This window comes from Bactrocera tryoni, chromosome 1 (genome assembly GCF_016617805.1).
Source record: "Bactrocera tryoni isolate S06 chromosome 1, CSIRO_BtryS06_freeze2, whole genome shotgun sequence".
NCBI classification, from domain to species: Eukaryota; Metazoa; Arthropoda; class Insecta; order Diptera; family Tephritidae; genus Bactrocera; species Bactrocera tryoni.
Window position 1 is genome coordinate 57,318,468 of NC_052499.1, and position 21,407 is coordinate 57,339,874.

The window sequence follows — 21,407 nt, forward strand, 5'->3', positions numbered from 1 at the left end:
AAATTGTGTTAACTAATGCACTCAGACGCATAAATAAAATACTACTAAACAGATAAATTGGAAAAACAATGTGTTCTTTATCAATAAAATACACGACTGACTTCTGACAGCGTTGCAGTTGAAGTTGCCATCAGCAAAAATGCTTCTACAGTCGGAGTCCTCGTTAATTTAATAGAATATATTTGAATTTTTGGCATTTTTAGTTTTTAAAAAACTAATTTATCCTTACAAGAATAGCTCAAGACAATTTATTTTCACTCACCGATTGACGCCTCATGATCGGACATATCCGATAAACTGCACATTGGCGGCGGTATGTCTTTGGTGCCATCATCAGGCTCTTCTTTGATGCGGATATTTGTCTGAATATAAAGAAAATTTTATTATTTTTAAGGAAATTTAGTCGTTATAATAAATGTTGCTGACATATTTTGAAATTTTTTTAAAAAACTATAATTTTTTATTAAAAAAAAACATGTGAAATTTTGGTCATTTTTTTTAACAAATTTACAAATAAATATTTAATATTAGACAGTATCAATAAATATAAAATGCACTATGGAAAATAGGAGATACATATAAGTACACTCTTAGAGTGGTTTCCAATTTATTGAGCCGGAGGCTATATACGCCTAACGTTGTTAAGTTATTAAGTCGAGCGCAATACAATCTCATGAAAGCGCCATATATTCTAAGCTATTCGATTATAACAGCCTATTAATTTGATAACACTGGCTTAATCGATTTGCCACTGAGGCTACCTTTATGCCACTATTTGGTATTCCCGCAAAACTAATACGGCTGTGTAAACTGACATTGAGCAATACCAAAAGCTCCGTCAGGATCGGGAAGGACCTCTCCAAGCCGTTCGATACCAAACCAGTTTTCAGACAAGTTGACTTCCTATCGCGCGACTTCTTCAATCTACTGCTGGAGAAAATAATTCGAGCTGCAGACATGAATAGAGAGAAGGCACAATTTTCTATAAGAAGGTACAACTGCTGGCGTACGCCGATGAAATTAATACCATTGGCCTCAACAATCGCGCCGTTAGTTCTGATTTCTCCAGACTGGATAAGGAAGCCAAGCTAATAGGTCTGGCAGTGAACGAGGACAAGACGAAATATCTCCTGTCATCAAACAAACAGTCGTCGCACTCACGACTAGGCTGCCACGTTACGGTTGACAGTCCTAGTTTCGAAGTCGTGGATAATTTCGTCTATATTGGAACAGCATTAACAACAACAACAACGTCCGCCTCGAAATCCAACCCAGAGGAACTCTTGCCAACAGGTGTAATTGAGAAGTAAAGTCCTCTCTTGACGAAGAAAGACTAAATTCTACAAGTCACTCATCATCATTGTCCTGCTCCCAGCATCCCTATTGGGAACTCTGCACGACGTCGTTTTTGCAAAGGACTCAAGCCTTTTGGTAGGAGCCTAGTTTTAATAAGCTACATACCCAAAACATTAACCAAAATGTGTTGAGTTGTTCCATAAGAGACTGTAAGAGATTCTACGCTGTCGCTCCAAAGCAAGAATTTTCAATTACCAGTTATTTGTAGCAGATTAGGGATCAAGGACCACACGAGCTAAAGCATAATGAGCAGAGAAGTAGCGAAACGACATTTATTTTAACCGAACTAATTTATGACAGTTGTTTGTTCGATTCACCACACTCGAAATTTTAGCGAAACATAGACAGCTACATATGTATGTATGTATGTATGTACTACTGTGATCAAATTGAAAAATGAATTTTTAATTTATACTTTGCGTGTTTTTCGAATTGTTAAATTTGTTTCTGTATGTTGGTAGTACTGTTAGTGACAGCTATGCCAAATTTCCCCTCAAAATATTCATTAATATTTGAGATACGCGTCGTTTTGTGAGGCTCTAAAAGTGAATTCTTCGATTTTTATTACTAAGTATGTCTTAACTTATCGAACAAAGAAGTGCGACAAAGGACCATCTCATACTGCATTGGTTATTCGTGATCATTTTCCTACATTTTCAACTAATATCGCGCCGCAACCACCGCATTCGCCCCATTTACCTTCGTGCAACTTCTGGCTATTCAGCAAATTCACATGACCACTCCGAGGACACCGTTTTGACTCAATTGAGGATATAAAAGCTGATTCGCAGAAGGTTCTGATGGCCATCACGACGGAGGATTTTTCGAAGTGCTATGATGTCTGGAAAATTCGTTGGCATAAGTGTATTGCAGCGGGAGGGGATTACTTTGAAGGAGATGAAATGGACAAAATTCACCTTTCAATTTGGTCACAGTAGTACGTACATATATAATACATATTAATAAATGCCTATGCAAATCAAGGCAATTTTAATATTCATTTATAGACTTTTAGATTAGCGCTAACTTAAATATGAAAAGCCTAAAACAATTAGGGTAAATTTTCTAAATTTTCTTTTAATTTGAAAAATAATGGCTCTCAAATTATTATAAGTATTTATAATGGCAAATAAAAACAACGCCAACAACGCTATTAAAAACACAATCTACACACGCACAAACATTTATAATTATAAACAAACAAATAAAATATATGAGGCAGTGCACACAACGGTAGTCAATGCCACTGCTGCTGCCATTAAAACGTCGATTAAGTGCAATTAAAACGAGAGCCAACCACTACGTGACCACACATTTTATTACCACACCACAAATCTGACAGCCCCCGGCGTGGCAATGGGGAACAAGCGTGCAATTACAGCACTACAAATGCACTTATGCGTATACATGGGATTGTATGTGTATTGTGTAGAAGTTGCTGTGCACCCTAGTGATGATAATTGGCCATATAGGCTAATCTCAATGATCAATTAAATTGTCTCTCTGTCTATTTATAAACAAGACACTTTTACCCAATTTATTATATTGCATTATAAACAATATTTATGAAAGATGCGTTTCGTACACACACATATATACATATATATGTATACACACTTATACGTATATTATAGCTGTGGCGTATAATTTTGGATGAGTATTTAGCGACTTATGCCAGGGTTCCTCACTGCACACACGATTCTTTGGCAACAAACATATGATGTGTATGCGACCACCAACCGCCTCGTTAACCAAAACATACATACATACATACATAATTTTATATTATATGAGTGCAATGGTGACACTGTGACTCTAGAAACTTGGCACCCAATGAACATTTTGACTTGATCTAGACTATATTGCATTGGCAGGTTCTTCTAGTTAGTGTTTACGGAGTTGTACTCCATCACAATCGTATACAAAGGCAGCATAGTCATAAATGTTCGTATTCGCTTTTATTTTGCTTTTTTGTTATTGTTATGCGTGACTGCGCCTACTGCATGTAGAAAGAAGAAGCATGCGTTCGCACGGCTTGCCCATATACTACTTGACTCCGAACACTAAATCCAATTGTGCATTTGACTTGAATTGCTTCCACGCACAGTATGCCGACAGAGGAGTACTTTTCGCGACAGAAATATATTTTACGATAAAACCTAACCTTCGACTACCTCGAAGTTATAATACCCTTCACAGTTGCATTTCTCATAACATAAAGGCTACAAAACGATCTTTATTTCGATGGCATACCGGAACTTACGATCGGTCAGTTTGTATGGTAGCTATGTATGTATATGCTATAGTGGTTCGATATCGGCAAGTCTCACAAATGGGCAGCTTCTTGAGAGGAAAAGTAAGATGTTTCGATGTCTCCAAAACTGAGAGAAAAGTTCGATTATATACAGGCGGAAAGATTCTAGAGCTCGATAGACAAAATTAGAACAAAGAACTCTTTCGCTTTTGTAATATATTTTGGAGCCGTCGGTGTAAATTGATTTAATGAGAGAGAGTCAGATCTGAAACCTTGATTCAACCCAACAATTTTTTCAAAAGTTTGAGAAATACTCTCAGTAGGAGGATGGAGCTATGTGTAGAAGTTCACGATAATTCCAAATTCTGGGTTTGAGGTCCGCCACATAAAAAAACACACCACCAATGAAAAGATTAAAACAGTCTCGGATGAGAGACCACCTTTTCATCACGACCCTTGTAAACGTGTTAAGAATTACGATTTAAGGGCATGCACCTGGAACGACCGGTCCCTTAATTGGTATGGTGCCACTTTCCGGTTGATGACCATGTAAAGGCTGACATCACTGCCGGCCAAAAAGTGCGATGAACCGGACAAGGATTGAGACGTGTAGATCTTTGTCACATACAGTATCGATCATGTTGTGAAAAACGGAAAGAAATTATTATTTTTAAGACTTTTTCAAATTTCAACTGAATTCCATTAATTATAAATCGGTTTTATTTAATCCTATCAAGTTTTTTTTCCAACATGACAGCAAAAAAATATATTATATAAAATAATCGAAAATGTATAACTAAAGAATATTTATTACTACTTTTACTCCAATATTAATTGACGTCACCACACTGTACCATCATCAAGAGGGCACCGAGAAAGCCATGAAGTCCGCCAATGTTCTTCTTGTTTGTGTAATAATGGCTCGTACAATTTTTGATACGAGTATGATAGCGAAGGTCACAATGTCAAGTGAATATTTCACAAATACTACAATCATATTTATAACAAGTTTGATAACAACAAATAAGTTTCTAACGAAATGCCCAAAAATAAAAATAAGAGGGGTTTGAAGTGAGGTTTTGGTGGGGAAATGTGTGCCTTACATTAAAGTTTCTGGTAATTTTAAGTGAAAAATCGATAGACTTAATTCAATGTGATTATAAGCGTGTATGTTTATTTTTAGAAATATTTATGCTTCTATGCATATATCTTATCATTAGGTGAAGCGCCTAAAAGATGTACTTATATATATGTATAATACATACAAATATACAAATTGCAATATTCTAAAAAAGCGATAACAGCATAGACATACATATGTACATAAGCTTCATGTATTATTATTTATTATCGCTCGAATTTGGAAGCATGCTTTAGAAGCTTCAAAAAATCGATTCTTTTATCCTTACTTTCTTCCAATGTGTTAATATTCTGAGAAGTTCTGACAAAAGCTAAGATAGGAAAAGCGAGAGAAATCCATATATTGAAGCTTGAAACATTGAAAACATTAATATGCATTTATTTTTTTGGAGTTACAAAATTTTTTTGCGAAGGATAAAAAAATCACATATTAAAAACAATGTTTTCCAATAAGAGTGATATGATTTCTCTAAAGAAAAAACACACTAATTGTTAAGAAACTTCAAATGTTTCTTTATTTAATGAGAAATATAATCGATACGATGAAGTTCTGAATATAACATCATTCAAATTGCTACCACGACTTCCTTTGTAGGAACGAATTCGAAGAACCTAATTTTCGTGTACTTTTTCGACTAAATCAAATTGTATGTCATAGATAGAACGTGCAATATTGACTTCGAAAATTTGGAGAGAATCTGGTTTAGTGCTAAAGACCAACGACTTCAAATAACCCTACAAGAAGTTGTCGAATGGTGTTCAATCACAACTTCTTGAAGGCCATTAAATGTCACCATTTCTTGAAATAATCGAACCCCCATACTTTTCTCGCAATAATTGCATTGTTGCAAGTGCTGTGCGGCACATAGCCCCGTCTCGTTGGAAGCAGATGTTGTCAAAAATTGGTTGCCATCGATCTATACCGCTCTCCGTGGACAGTAACGGTGTCACCAGCTTTATTTCGAAAGAAGTAGTAACCAATGATCCCACCAAACCAAAAACTACCACAAACTGTCAATTTCGGTGAATGGAATGGTTTTTCATGAATAATTTGTGGATTTTCTTCGCACCAGAATCGACAGTTTTGTTTAATTACCGCACCAGATAAAAGTGAGCCTCGTTGGAGAAGACGATTTTCCGTTTACAGTGGTCTAATGGCTTCAGTTCTTGAGTTAGAACAATTTTATACGGATGCAAGCCCAAATCTTTTTTCAAAAGCTGCCAGGTTATGGTTTGCGAGAGCCTCAATTCTTGAGAACGTCTTAAAATTGACAAATTGCAATCTTCAGCAACTTGCTTGACTGAACGGCAGCCAAAATTTCATTACTTGAGCACAGATGGACAATTTGAGACCAAAAAATGGCAAAAGCGCACGAAAAGTTGCAATTGGAGAACGATTATTTTGATAATAAAAGAGAATAATTTGTAAACGTTGTTCTAGCGTATATCTTTCCATGATGAAAATGGGAATATTACTGAATACAATGGATAAAATTACAGATCATGACATATTAAAAGATGCGGAAACGAAACTTATACATCATATCATCCTGTTTGGAAAACCCGGAATTTGAGAAATAAAATATGTTAAGGCACGGTTTAAATAGAAACTAAAGAAATTGTTTACGTTGGATACCACGAGTAGGCTTCCATGTCATTGTTAACAGCCATAACTTCGAGGTTGTAGATAATTTTGTCTATCTTGGAACCAGCATTAACGTCAACAACTTCGAAATCCAACGCAGAATATCTATTGCCAACAGACGCTACTTCGGACTGTGTAGGCAATTGAGAAGTAAAGCCCCTCACGACGAACAAAAACCAAACTCTATAAGTCACTTATTATTCTCCTGTTATATGGTGCAAAGGCATGGGCGATGACAACAGCTGATGAGCCGGCATTACGAGTTTTCGAGAGAAAGGTTCTGCGAAAGATTTATGGTCCTTTGCGCTTTAGCCACGGTGAATATCGCATTCGATGGAACGATGAGCTGTATGAGATATACGACGATATTGACATAGTTCAGCGAATTAAGAGATAGGGGCTGCGCTGGCTAGGTCATGTCGTACGTATGGGCGAAGGAGACCCGCCGGGGGAAGCAGATGAAGAGAAAGACCACTACTCCGTTGGAAAGACTAGGTGGGAAGGAAGGCTTCTCTTGGAATTTCCAATTGGCGCCACGTTGCGATAGAAGAAACGACTGGCGCGCTGTATAATGGCGTAAGTGGTGTCTAAGAAGGAGAATTATTAGAAAAAAGTCGCGTGGTGAGCAGGGGCTTGATCGGCTAAGCTGCAACATACATATATGTACGTAATATGCTATTTAGGGAAGTTAATGTCAAGAAATAAAGTGGATCGAGGCTCACTGGTGCATTGGCTGGTGATCGGAATTGTATATAAATAATATTAAAGATGCGATATTCTCATCTCATTATTTATATGAATTCCTCTTCCTCCAAGTAGAATGGCAATTGGAGTGATGTACCAGTATATTACGCCTGTGTACGCAGTTTAGTAGAAGAATATTACTTTGCTTCCACTTTAGAGTCACAGTCAAAGCACTGATGGAGAAGAAATTATTTAAAAAATAGTTTGCTTAAATAAGAAAATGAGCTACTTAAATGATATAAACTGCACAGATCTACATACTATATATACTTATAAAAGCTGAAAAAAGACCTTATATTTACAAAAAAAATTTCGGAAGTGGCATAAAACCATAAAAGAATTTCGGTGCTTCTCGACAATATCACTTACGACCAAATGTCCTGATCTGTCTGCATGTATGCGGAGATAATTTTTTTTTTTGGGTAATCTGATATGCGATCGTAACCAGCTATGAAAACTATAAAGTACAGTACACAACGGGTTATGGAGTTAGTACGGCACACATACGCACAACCTTATGGGCCACATAAGTCTATATGTATTTAGTACACATGTTCTTTAATAATTTTGAATTTTGTTGTTGCTTAACCGATTGCATACAACTGTCTGTCTGCGCCATTTTACCTTTTGCACTGAATGCTATTAAATTTCATTCACTTTCCAAGACACTGCGCAGGCGCACAGGTTCACTGTCCTGCACTGTCATACGATTTTCGGCTTCCAATGTGAAATTCATAATAATAAAAAAATGATATATGCATGATCTATGTATTGGATATGAATATTAGATTACAAAGTGGCGTATGGCACGTCTGAAGATCAACGAACGTTTCCAAGCGAAAAGGATACAATAAGCACACACACACACACGCACACGTTCATACAATATTTTATGGGTTAGTGTGGGTCAGGGTGTGTCAAACGCTCAAACGATCTAAGCAGAGTGCATAAGGAAGCGAAATACGACAAATTACCAAGCACTCACCTATGTTCTTATTTATATTTGCGTGTGTGTGTGTGCTCATATTATGCATGTAAAAAGTGCACGTTAAAATGACCGGATGAGGTGCGTGGTTTGCAGTTTAGATTACATCAAAGTTGTCAGCCACAACTGGACAACCGTCCGGCACAATGAACTAACTGATCGATTGTCTCGAATGACTACCGACATGTCTCGCGATCGGAGTAGTTCAGTAGGTAGGTGCGGACGTCGTTGGCTTGAATTTTCCTTATTTTTTATGTTTTTGCTTTTTAGCGATGAACTTCACGCGGTGAAAAAAGTCTCCTTTTTATTTATAGTCATCAAAGGCATATACACATACATATATACATATTTATGTGTATAGATTAACGACTGATGGGTAGTCAGCGAGTGACACATGTTGAGGCAAGCATATATTCATACATATATGTGTGGATGTAATGCATTTAGTGTTGCCATACTACTTAAAAAGAATTAGACTGAAAGTCAAATTCAAAACTTTGAAATAATCTCATTTGAATACGAAATCGAGTTATAAATTTTCCTGATCCCCAAAATATCGCTCAACAGGGTTGTGCGCTTAGTTTGGGACCCGCCACGTAAAAAATATCAACAATGAAAAGAGGAAAACAGCCTTGGATTGTTGTAAACTCGGCTATAACCGCGTAAGCGGTGTCTACGCCAATAAAGAAGAAGAAGAAATAGCCGCACATACATATGTACCTACGCTCCAACGACTCTCTAGGAAGTCATAACCTTGAAGTTGAAGTTGAGAGAATTTAATTCACCTTGTAAACCGAATAATTCTAAGAAGAAGATTAGTGTTTGGATTTAAGGTAAAAGCAATGTCTTTAGGAAGTCTAATACTGAGAAGTAATATTCTGCCTCGACAATTAAATCTAACATAGAACAGAGAAGCGTGACTGCTGTAAAGAGTCGAGAATTTCTTTTAAATAATAAAGAGTAGGATCCTGCAAAAATGTATGGGTTTTCCTTCTTGACAACAGCCAATATTTTATAAGACTTTATCCATGCGCTGCACGAACGTTAAGCCGACAGCAAATATATTTAAAAATAGGTACATATATGTATGTATAAAAGCTGCAATATTCTCGATCTGGAGAGCTGACTGCTCATAACATCATTTAGTTTCGACAGTTACTATTTTGTAATAAGGGACTTTCTCATAAATCAGTCTAACATTTGACATACTTAGGATCCCTCAAATATTTTAATGGAACTCAGTACCTTAAATGGTAATTAACATTTTCGATTAATATCAGTAGCCAATTGTTACTGAATAAAGCAATATGACATTTCAGCAATAGACTCGATTCTCTCATTTATTTGGCATTGTTAACTGATTGCGAAGACTATACGCTGGAGTTTACGGTAAAATAGGTTAGGCGATTGAGATGATCCCCACACCAAACTTTGTTAAAATGGCTAATACTAATTCCAGCAACATCGCCAGGTTCGCCGAAAGTGTATCTACCGAGATTTTTTTTAACCTTAGTCTGGCAAAAGCTAGACAGTTTAGAAAAAACTGCCTAAATGATTCTTCCCCGCCTTCTTTCATACAGCTTTGGCAATTTTCATGTGACCTTACTGCATGTGAGCCAATTAAACGGTCTTTTGGATAGCGGAGTACGGACTGGTTGCCAATCTGATGAAATTTAGGTAAGCGTTTCCTCTCCAGCAAGCTTTGAAGTTTCAAAAAGTCAGCAAAGATCAAGGCTAATATTGCAAGTGAATGTTTGTGGTAAGAAGATATTTAAGTATTTTAATTTTGATCGGTCAGTTCGAATGGCAGCTGTATGCTATGGTACCTGAACAATTTGTTCGAAGGTTATAGCACTGTCTTGGACAATAATATGTGTCAAATTTCGTGAAGTCGTCTTGTCATATATCATATAAAGTTTTTTCGTACAAAGACTTAATTTTGACGAAGTAGTTTGTATTACAGCTATGTATGTGCTGTAGTGGTTCGATATCGGTAGCAACTTCGCAAAAAATGATCTGCTTGCATAGAAATGTTATAAGAGCTCCTACCGACCGTGTGAACACTCCCCATATAACTGGACAGTTAAAAACTACAAAAGGAGCGATAAATTAGTGACTAAATATGTCAGAGACACTTTTACACCCGAGATGGTATGAGAGAGTTTTATGGAAGCCGGGTAAAAATTGGACAATGGACGCGCACCGCCCACTTTTAGGTGAAATCCTACTTCTCGGGACCGTCTTACCGATTTCGACTAAATTTAGTTCGTTGGATTGTTCTCACATTCCTATGTCACAGCGCGAAAATGGGCGTCTACTTCCTGCAGAGCACAATTTTGAATTCCATTCTTTCTATTATACAAATTAAGAAACAATTAATATAACGGAATAAAACTTTGTCCAATTAATGTCTTTAGAGTATGCCACCCTGTGACCAAAACATGCCCAAATTCAATCAAAACTGGCTAAAATAATTTATTTCTTTTTTTCGAATTTTCGAAGATCACTATTTTAATTTTGATTTTTCGAAAATCACAATTTTGAACGTACATATGTATCTTCAACTCACATAATAAAATCGTTTCATTGCAGGTATATCCCCAAGCAACATATTTTTATCGTTTTTAGAATTTTTGAAAAACTCTCTTTAAAGCCTATAAACCTTTTTCCTTGATATTTCCTTGTTAAAATCGATTAATCATAGCAGTAACCTAGAATAATTTATTTCTATTCATTTTTCGAATTTACGAAAATAACTAATTTAATTTTGAATTTTCGAAAATCTAAATTTTAAACGTATAGTATATGTTTAACGTACATAATAAAATGGTTTCATCGTAGGTATACCTTAAAAAACAAAAATCCACTTTTTTTTGAAATTATCGAAAATCACTTTTTAAAGCCTATAAACCTTTTATCATATTTTTTTTTCTAAAATAGATATCGAATATATGGACCCCAGTATCTATAGTCGACTTTGGCCCAAAAATATCGGACAATGTATGGGATGTACACTTGAAATTCAGAGAAAACCCTTCCTGGCAACAGTATCTCTGTATAACAAAAATGTATTGAATCGGGTCAATACTTCCCTGAACCCCCATATACCTAATACAACGATTTTCGAGCTTCCAGCGGATTTTATACCGGTCAAAATGTGAGTTATCTCAATGAAAATTAGAGAGCGTGTTTCTACCCCGATATTACCTCTAACTCCCATATACTATATATACCTAAAATTATTGTTTTTCTAACGAACCTTATGTGCAATATAGTCTCAGTCAGTGTATAAGTTGAACATATAATTTATAAAATTTCTTGGAATCCGATCCTCTGGTTGACGTTTTCCTAAGGTATTTCGCTGGCTTTGGTTCTCGCAAATTGCAAGAGTATAAATTGTTCGGTTGCACCTGAACTTAGCCATTCCTTACTTGTTTAAAATAAATTTAGCAGAAAACAAGTAAGGAAGGGCTAAGTTCGGGTGCCACCGAACATTTTATACTCTCGCACGATAAAGTGATAATCGAGATTTCATTATCAGTCATTTGCATATTTTTCAAATACCGTATTTGTGTAAAGTTTTATTCCGCTATCATCATTGGTTCCTAATGTATATACTCGTATTATACAGAGAAGGCATCAGATGGAATTCATAATGGCGTTATATTGGAAGAAGGCGTGTTTGTGAACCCATTTCACCCATATTTCGTACATGTCATAAGGGTGCTAAGAAATTATTATATACTGAATTTCATTGAAATCGGTTTAGTAGTTCCCAAAATATGGTTTTTGGTCCATAAGTGGGCGACGCCACGCCCATTTTCAATTTTTAAAAAAAAACCCTGGGTGCAGCTTCCTTCTGCCATTTCTTCCGTAAAATTTAGTGTTTCTGACGTTTTTTGTTAGTCGGTTAACGCACTTTTAGTGATTTTCAACATAACCTTTGTATGGGAGGTGGGCGTGGTTATTATCCGATTTCTTCCATTTTTGAACTGTATATGGAAATGCCTGAAGAAAACGACTGTGCAGAGTTTGGTTGACATAGCTATAGTAGTTTCCGAGATATGTACAAGAAACTTAGTAGGGGCGGGGCCACGCCCACTTTTCCAAAAAAATTGAGTCCAAATATGCCTCTCCCTAATGCGATCCTTTGTGCCAAATTTCACTTTAATATCTTTATTTATGGCTTTGTTATGACACTTTATAGGCTTTCGGTTTCCGCCATTTTGTGGGCGTGACAGTGGGCCGATTTTGCCCATCTTCGAACTTAACCTTCTTATGGAGCCAAGGAATACGTGTACCAAGTTTCATCATGATATCTCAATTTTTACTCAAGTTACAGCTTGCACGGACGGACAGACAGACATCCGGATTTCGACTCTACTCGTCACCCTGATCACTTTGGTATATATAACCCTATATCTGACTCTTTTAGTTTTAGGACTTACAAACAACCGTTATGTGAACAAAACTATAATACTCTCCTTAGCAACATTGTTGCGAGAGTATAAAAACATATACTCAACACTCGCACATGTGAAAAAAACTAAAACATTTTCGCCATAAAAACATGCAAAAGTGGCAACACCGTCAACTACAAATATACATTTCCTTTTCAATCGACAATTTGCCATATCCACGCTGTCGCACACATATTTCCACATTCGCTTTTGTACTAACAATTATAATTTGCAATTTACGCACATACAATGAACGTCAATTTAGCATTTGCCTTCGATGCGTCGAAGCGTGCCTACACGCAAACAAATACACGCACGCGGATATCTACACAAGTAGGTGTATGCTACCTGCCTGCACACATTCTAAGGATAAATATGTCTATTTAAAGACACTCATCGTTGTCAACACTGTCACTCAGCGCGTGCAAATGCTTTGCGTCAATATGTGTACCTTTGCATGTGTGTGTGTATGTATATATGTATGCATTAATATTAATATTTCTTTGCGTGTATTTGCATGACACTTTAAATGAAAGCCAACAATTACAAAAAAAAATTATTGCAATGCAAATGTCAAGTGTGTATGTGATTATGCATATATGTATGTACATACATAAGTGTGTGTGTGAAAAGAATAGCCAGTTGCATTTGGCTTTGCACAAATCTGGCTAATAACGTGACTGGCATGGCCAATAAGTCGAGGCACACGTTAATTTCCAAAGCTTCGCCCGCAAAAGAGGATATAAATAAATATGTATGTAAACGTGTGTGCTTGTATACATATGTACATATATATAAATATGTTTGTGCTTGCGTATTTGAATGATTTGCGAACGCGTAAGTAGTAGCTGCCTAGCCCCAGTGGCTTGTCCTACACAGCGGCATCCAAACTCTGATCTGCAATAGACACATACATATGCATATATTTACATACATATCAACAAATGTGAACTTTATGCGAACGCAGCGGAAGACAGCGAACGATCGAGCAAAGTGATAAATCAAAGTAATTTATAATGGAAGCGATTGCAAACGCAATTTCTTTGATTTAAATGACAGTTTCACGGCTTCGTAACATTTATTTCGTTAAACATTTATCGCACAATTAGCTAATATCAGTGTGCATCATAAAATATGCTTTCCTTCGGTAGGTTAACCCACGTTTCGGTTTGTGAGGTTAGGATATGCGCTAAAAATGAGTGTCGAGTGGACACGATGACATCAAGCAATCTGATATTGAATGAAAGCTGTCTTCGATTAGAGAGTCATGAATCGAACAAACTACACCAACATTTGTATCTTATGCTCTGAAATCGTGTTCGCTGCTCGTTTATTTGGAAATATACTTTTTCTTTGAATAAAAAATGGTTTCTGTAAGTTGGTTTTCTATACAAAACCTGCCAAAATAGACATTCAAGGTTACATACAAACTTTACAACAGACTGAAAGTTAGTGATATGTACGAAACATTTTTAAAATCAAGAAAAGATTTAAACTATTACGAGTACAGCAATAATTAAAAAATTTATAAAGGAATTATTTAATTCTAAAATTTCGAATTTTCGAAAATCAATATTGTTATCTCCAGTTTTTGAAAATCAATATTTTAATTTCGAATTTTCAAAATCGCTACTTTAAACGTATATAAAGTATATTTACTAACATAATAAAAACGTTTCTTCATAGGTATAACATCAAATAGCATATTTTTCCCTTTTTTGGAATTCACCTTTTTAAGCCTATAAACCTTTTTTCCTTGATATTCCCTTGCTAAAAACGGTTAATCAAAGGTAAAACCTAAAAAAATAATTTATTTCTCTTTTTTCGAATTTTTGAAGATCACTATTTTAGTTTGGAATTTTCGAAAATCACAATTTCGAACGTATGTATCTCTAACTCACATCATAAAATCGTTTCATTGCAGGTACATACATATATCCCCAAGCAACATATTTTTATCGTTTTTGGAATTTTTGAAAAACTCTGTTTAAAGTCTATAAACCTTTTTCTTTGATATTTCCTTGTTAAAATCGGGTAATCATACGAGTAACCAAGAACAATTTATTTCTATTCATTTTTCGAATTTACGAAAATCACTCATTTAACTTCGAATTTTCGAAAATCTTAATTTTAAACGTATATATGTTTAACTTACATAATAAAATGGTTTCATAGTAGGTATACCTTAAAAAAAAAATTCCACTTTTTTTGAAATTTTCGAAAATCACTTTTTAAGGCCTATAAACATTTTATCATATGTTTCTTCTAAAATAACATACATATTTCTATCCTCTATTCGAATAACACCTTTCACAAATACAAAGGGTTCCGTAGTAGAACTTGATTCCGATTGTCCAGTGTATGGCAGTAACATTTATGCTATAAGCTCCGATATCAAGCGTTCCGTCAAATGATCAGCTACTTGGTGAGATAAGGACAGGTGCAAAATTTCAGATCGAAATCTCCAAAACTGAGGAGCTAGATCGTTTATACTATATACAGACAGACGGATGGCGGATCAAGTTTGCAATTGTTTTGAAATTCTCTGTTCAATGCCATTTTTTAGTCACGCCAAATATTTATCCAGCTGTGCTAAACAATTTTTACCTTGATAAAAAAAATGAAATTCCCTGCAAATTGCGTTATCCCCTAAAAACAGTTACCTCAAGATTATGGACACTACATTATCAAATCTACCTTTTTAGATTATGGTTATTATCATAACAGAAAAGAGAAATAATTTGGTAACCCCAATGTGAGCACTCTGTATCATCGTGAAGTGAGGTAAAAAATTAAAAATAATCCCAAAGTATGCAGAAAAATTCTGCTATTTGAACTAATCTAGCTACTAAACTCAGAAATTCCACCAAGCACCCAATTTAAATCGATGTAATAATAAATATTATGGCAAACGAACTTTCGCCGTCTTTTTGACAGCCTGATGAACTTATGTATGTAAGAGAACAAACTTGTTTCTGAGGTATCTTTGTGAAACGTCGATTCCCAGTTAATGGCCCTCCTTTTCCAACATTCTGAATGTTTTAGCACCAGAAATTTGATTCCGCCAACAAAATTTAATGGAACTGTTGTTGAATATTTTCACTCATCGTAAAAATCGGCTATGCATTTTATGTACTTCAGAAAGACAAGCGAATACTAAGCACTAATGATTATTTTAATATGACACTACCAACCTAGAAATAAATATTTCGACGAATGGGTTTTCTCGCGAATTTTAAATTAAAAAGTCTTACTATTTTTTGTCCACATAACGAAGGACTTATGAGATCTGTACTACGAAGTTTTGTATGGATATTTTCAATGAAATCAAAATAGATTCTGTTCCACATTTAGTGCGTGAACGTCTTGAAGATGTTACATGTACATACGTGTACAAAAAATTCATATAAAATTTAAGTGCTTAGCATTTTTATCACATTTTCACTTTGCACAAATTATGGGCTGAGGTATTTATGCCAAGAACAAACGCAGTCACTGTCATTAAACGAACCAAAACTAATTATGTGCTTTCAACATATACATACATAATATCATAAGTATCGGGTGATTATATCGGGTGATCAAGTGAAAAATCGAACTCCCCCACATGCAACTGGTGCACTAGGGATGCACTTTGTGTTGACGAGCCAATGACAAGTGAAATAACTAAAGGGATCAATTTGAATATGATCCGGTACATAAAATCAAATTTTATGGATTTTTAGTAGATTGATACAAATACACAAATTCGAGTGTAAGGTTTTGTTTTTATGGGCAACAGTCAAGTTTACTATTTGGCTTGGGGCTATTGAGGCAATGTGATCCCTATTTGAAAACATGGATCCAAGGCCTTTATCCTGTGCCTACAAGCTGCTGTGCAGCTAATTAGCAGATGTTCTTCTCTTTCCATACGGGCCCATGTGGCAGAAGCGTAAATTTTCGAACCGTTGGTGTACCACTTGATTGTACTATCCATAAGCAGTAGCGTTCTGGGAGCAGAATCGTTCCATTTAGCTTTAATGCTGAGGGTAACCCTGAACTTCTTAATGAAGTTTACACTTTTGGTAATACCGTCTCTTGGGAAAAGAGCCAGTGGTATTTCGCCATTTAAGTCCTTCATGCGCTGGGAAGAGATTATCTTACCACTGCCAAACACTTCTGCTGTCATTTGGAGCAGTGTATGTTTCAGCTACCCACCCGATATATCGGGTGATCAAGTGAAAAAACGAACTCCCCCACATGCAACTGGTGCACTAGGGATGCACTTTGTGATAATGTATAAAAGGTTGACGAGCCAATGGCAAGTGAAATAACTAAAGGGATCAATTTGGATATAGTCCGGTACATAAAATCAAATTTTATGGATTTTTAGTAGGTTGATACAAATACACAAATTCGAGTGTAAGGTTTTGTTTTAATGAGCAACAGTCAAGTTTACTATTTGAGGTGTTAAAGAAATGACTTACTTAGACCCAGCATATTGATAAATTCCAATATACTGCTTGGGGCTATTGAGGCGATGTGCACCCTATTTGGAAACATGGATCCAAGGCCTTTATCCTGTGCAGTCAATTAGCAGATGTTCTGGAGTTTCAGGTTCCATGTGGAAGAAGTGTGTTTTACGGTTGTAATCACCCATTAATTGCCAATATCCCTGCCTGCCCATACGGGATCCCAAGCCTCCTGCGTAAATTTTCTCCGATGTTTTCGAGCTGTACCACTTGATTGTACTATCCATAAGCAGTAGCGTTCTGGGAGCAGAATCGTTCCATTTAGCTTTAATGTTGAGGGTAACCTTGAACTTCTTAATGAAGTTTACACTTTTGGTAATACCGTCCCTTGGTAAACGAGAGAGTGGTATTTCGCCATTTAAGTCCTTCATGCGCTGGGAAGAGATTATCTTACCACTGCCAAACACTTCTGCTGTCATTTGGAGCAGTGTATGTTTGGCTACCCGACCGTATTACCAAGCGAAATGCCGACATCGGAAATGTGCGCATGGCACCCGACACGCAAATGCAGGCGAGTCGTTGCAGTTTCGATAGTTAAAGTCCTACCGAAGTCTGCGATGCTTCCTAGACCGAAGCCACTGCTTCATTTGTGATAATCGGTCGCATGATCATGGTGTACAACCTGACAATCCTTGGCTTGCAGCCGCAAGATTTACCAGCCTGGCGATTGCACATCATAAGAGCACCCCTAATGCACCCTCACTTTCGAATGCAGTGAAGTATGAATTAATATAAGAATAAAAATACATATATGGGAGCATATATATATAAATATTTACGTATGTATGTATGAAAACAGTAAATTATGCAAACTCTCGCCACATGCGTTGCATATTAAATGCAACACTTAGTCGATAAATGCAAAACTTGCATGTTAATGAGACAACATCACCTTTTCTTTCAATTATTCTACAAATTTTGAAGATTTGTTTGATTTGATTATTTTATACATTTTTTTCGTGAAGCAGATAACTCACCTCGATCAGATTCTTCAGGAACGTCACTCGCCGATTCTTTTTCAGACGCATGCTGCCACTTGCGTTGTTGTTGCTATTACCGTTGTTGCACAAAATTGAATTGGTATTGTGGTTGTTGTTATTGTTGGCACTAATATTTTGATTATTATTATTATTTACAATTGCACTAGCACTTACACTGGCACTATTATTATGATTGTTGCTGTTGTTATTTTGATTATTATTACTATTGTTGTTGTTTATATTATTTTTATTGAATAAATAGTTGGTGTTGAAATTGAGTATCTCACTGAAGTGAGCGTTATTCTTCTGATAGAAGGAGGCCGGTGCAGTTGGCAGCATAAATCTGGTAGTTGGCAACTCTGTTTTACAAATCGCAAGTTCCATATTGTGCAGGCATCTGCAAAGAAAAATACATATACTTATAAAAACAATTGTTTAAAAATCTTACGAAATAAAATACAGTTACGGACCAATAAGCGGAGAATTTTATTTCCAACTTTAAATCATAAATGTACCATGCATGTTACATACTTATATTATGTAACATGCATGGTTTGTAATTCCTGAAAAATCAAATTTCTTTAACGCTGACCCCAAAACTACCAACATCTCAACAAAATAACAAATATTTAGCACCTAAACACGAAATAGAGCCCACAGGGCCCATATAAGAGTAAGGCAATGAACAAAAAATACTATTATTTCTAAGTCCATATAAAAGCTGATTGAAGGCCCGAGGTAAGGCAGCTATGCTTATTATGACGGGTGATCCAAGTAGAGGTACTCAAGCTGTCATGCTATTTTTATTCAGAATTGTTTGGCCTGAACAACATTTACAAATCGTTCAACTCTTCTACGAAAATTCACGTTCTGTAAAGAATTTGTTTCGCGCGCTTCACACAACTTATGATCAACATAATCGGCCTACTGAGCGTACTATTTGAACCCTATCACCCATCTTGAAAAACAGATTTATTATTGGATAATATGCGACCGAATAGACAACGTTCAGCACGCAGTGAAGAAAATATAGCAGCATTAGCTGAGAGTCTACACGGAGACCGTGGAGAGACGATTTGGCGCCGTTAGAAGCAACTCGGTTTGACGTATGTACATATGGAACGACATGGTGGATTTTATGTCGGGCTCTTAAATTGAAAGCGTACAAAATACAGCTTGTGCAAGAACTGAAGCCGCTCTATGGGCACCTTGAAAGTTCCAAGAAGATCGGACGTTTTCGAGTCAAATTTCGTTGAGCAATGAGGCCCATTTCTGGCTCATTGGGTATGTAGACAAGCAAAATTACCGCATTTGGGACAAAGAGCAACAAGAAGATTTTGAAGAGCTGCCATTTCATACAGGAAAAGGAACGGTTAGGTGTGGTTGGTGGCCCGGTGGATCGGTCCACAATTCTTTAAAAACATTATTAACGTGTTTTTGTGAATAATTTGATGATGATTTGCAAGTAAAACTTATCGCTTTAAATGTTGCTCGTAATAGAGCAGCTGTAATTGGCCCAAGTACGCTTATTATCAAGTAAGTCGATAATGAAATAGTTGCATGACAATTATACGAATGAATGTATATAGTTACATATGTATGTATGTATATGTGTATTTATTTTTGTTCTAATAGCTATAAATTAAACGGCTAATTGCATATATTTTTAGCTTTTTTACTCAATGAAGTGTTTGTTTTCTTCTTTGGCGTCACTTATTACTTTGTAAAGTACAACAACCACAAAGAAAAAAATAAAAATAAAAATAAAAATAAACATAAAAATAGAAAATAGAAAATGTGAAAAAAGAAAAAAGAAAATAAAAACGTACAATATACGAAAATAGAGACATTATCTGTAAATAACTGGCACGAAATGACAAGCTAACAAATTGACAAATCCAATTGGCGCTGTCATTTAGTTCACACTTTGCCGTTAAATTTCTGCAAATAACACCTACATACAAATTATTTGTTTACTTATGCAATTATGATGTTTTGAGCGTTGTTGTTGTGTTTGACTTTAATTATTTCTACATTGTTTCAGGCAAATTATGACTTTTTCTCAAATCAGTTGTTTTAAAAAGGCAAATATTTTAATTAATTTTTCAACACAACTCAATCTAGACACATATACCATATATGACATACGATTTTACACCTATATTCGTGTATGTATGTGTGTTTTAAGGCAATAATATGGTTTATTTGTTGGTTCAAAAATCGGCACTTTTCAAAGTCCCCAACACCGTAATTAGTAAAGGTAAATATTGAGACAAACAAATATACAAACAATTGCGTACAATATGATATACACACAACTACTTATAGACAAACTGTATATACACATTATATTGTTATTGTGTGTACAGTTGTGTGGGTATGCGTGCGAGTCAATACGTCAAAGCAGGCGACATCAAAGGTTATTTTGGCGGGGATGCGCTGTGCACCAAATACATATTTTATCTTCATAGTTTTCTTTTTACGTTTTCCACACATTTCATTTTTTTTTCTCCATCTGCGAGTGCAACTTTTTCGATCATTCGTGTAGCTAAAAATGAAAATGTGTAAAAAAAAGGCCACAACAAAGGCGCCGTTTTGAAGTTTTATGTTTTTAAGAGCGTGTTGTAATTCTTTCCGCACTTCTCTCGCTCTCTCTCCCTCACACACTGTCTCTTTCTAACTCCAAGTAAGATCTAGTTTATGGGCAAATCAATTCATATGCACACTTACGTTTGTTGGCTTTGTGACTATTTGATGGCCTATTAAGCGCAGCTCATTTCGGAAATCTTGAGATCTGAGGGAATTACACGCACACCTTTGTGGATATACATACATACACCGTATACATATTTACATAATAGATAAATATATAATTAAGGTATATCCGTGCTTGAGAATAAATTATTCGTAAATTATGAACCGTAATTATGTAAGAAGGCGCCTAAAGGATTGCACGAATAACAGCACTGTCCTGAGAGAAACAAAAAACGATACTCCGTTTGTCGGTTCTACACAATTAAAGGAGATTCAGTCTTATATCCGGATAAGGCGTGACGGATTAACAATAGCAGTCGACTTTGTAGCGTCGAGGATCAGCACGAAGATGACCATACTCCATATTACCAAAAACCCAAGAGCTCTCGATAGTTTAATGAAGAGGAAAATAATACTTAGAAAAGTTTAGACACTTACATAATCTTTTTTATTGGCGGAGGCACCACTACCTAATACCCTTCACAAACACAAAAGCTGTCATACAAGAACTTGATTTTGATATGTCAGTTTGTACGAAAGCTTTATGCTATAGTACTATGAGCTGAACAATTTCTTCG

General features: G+C 35.8%; 1 protein-coding gene across 1 annotated transcript in view; it reads right to left on the reverse strand.

The window, feature by feature from the left end:
• Nucleotides 1-254: 254 nt before the first annotated feature.
• LOC120782616 (putative uncharacterized protein DDB_G0283051) overlaps nt 255-21,407 on the reverse strand; it is a 47,539-nt gene continuing 26,386 nt past the window's right edge. Inside the window, exons 2-3 of the mRNA XM_040114985.1 lie at nt 18,073-18,472; nt 255-362 (exon numbers count right to left, since the gene is read on the reverse strand). Coding sequence (XP_039970919.1) covers nt 255-362; nt 18,073-18,459 — 495 coding nt within the window. The 5' untranslated portion in view covers nt 18,460-18,472. The remainder of the gene's footprint in view (nt 363-18,072; nt 18,473-21,407) is intronic.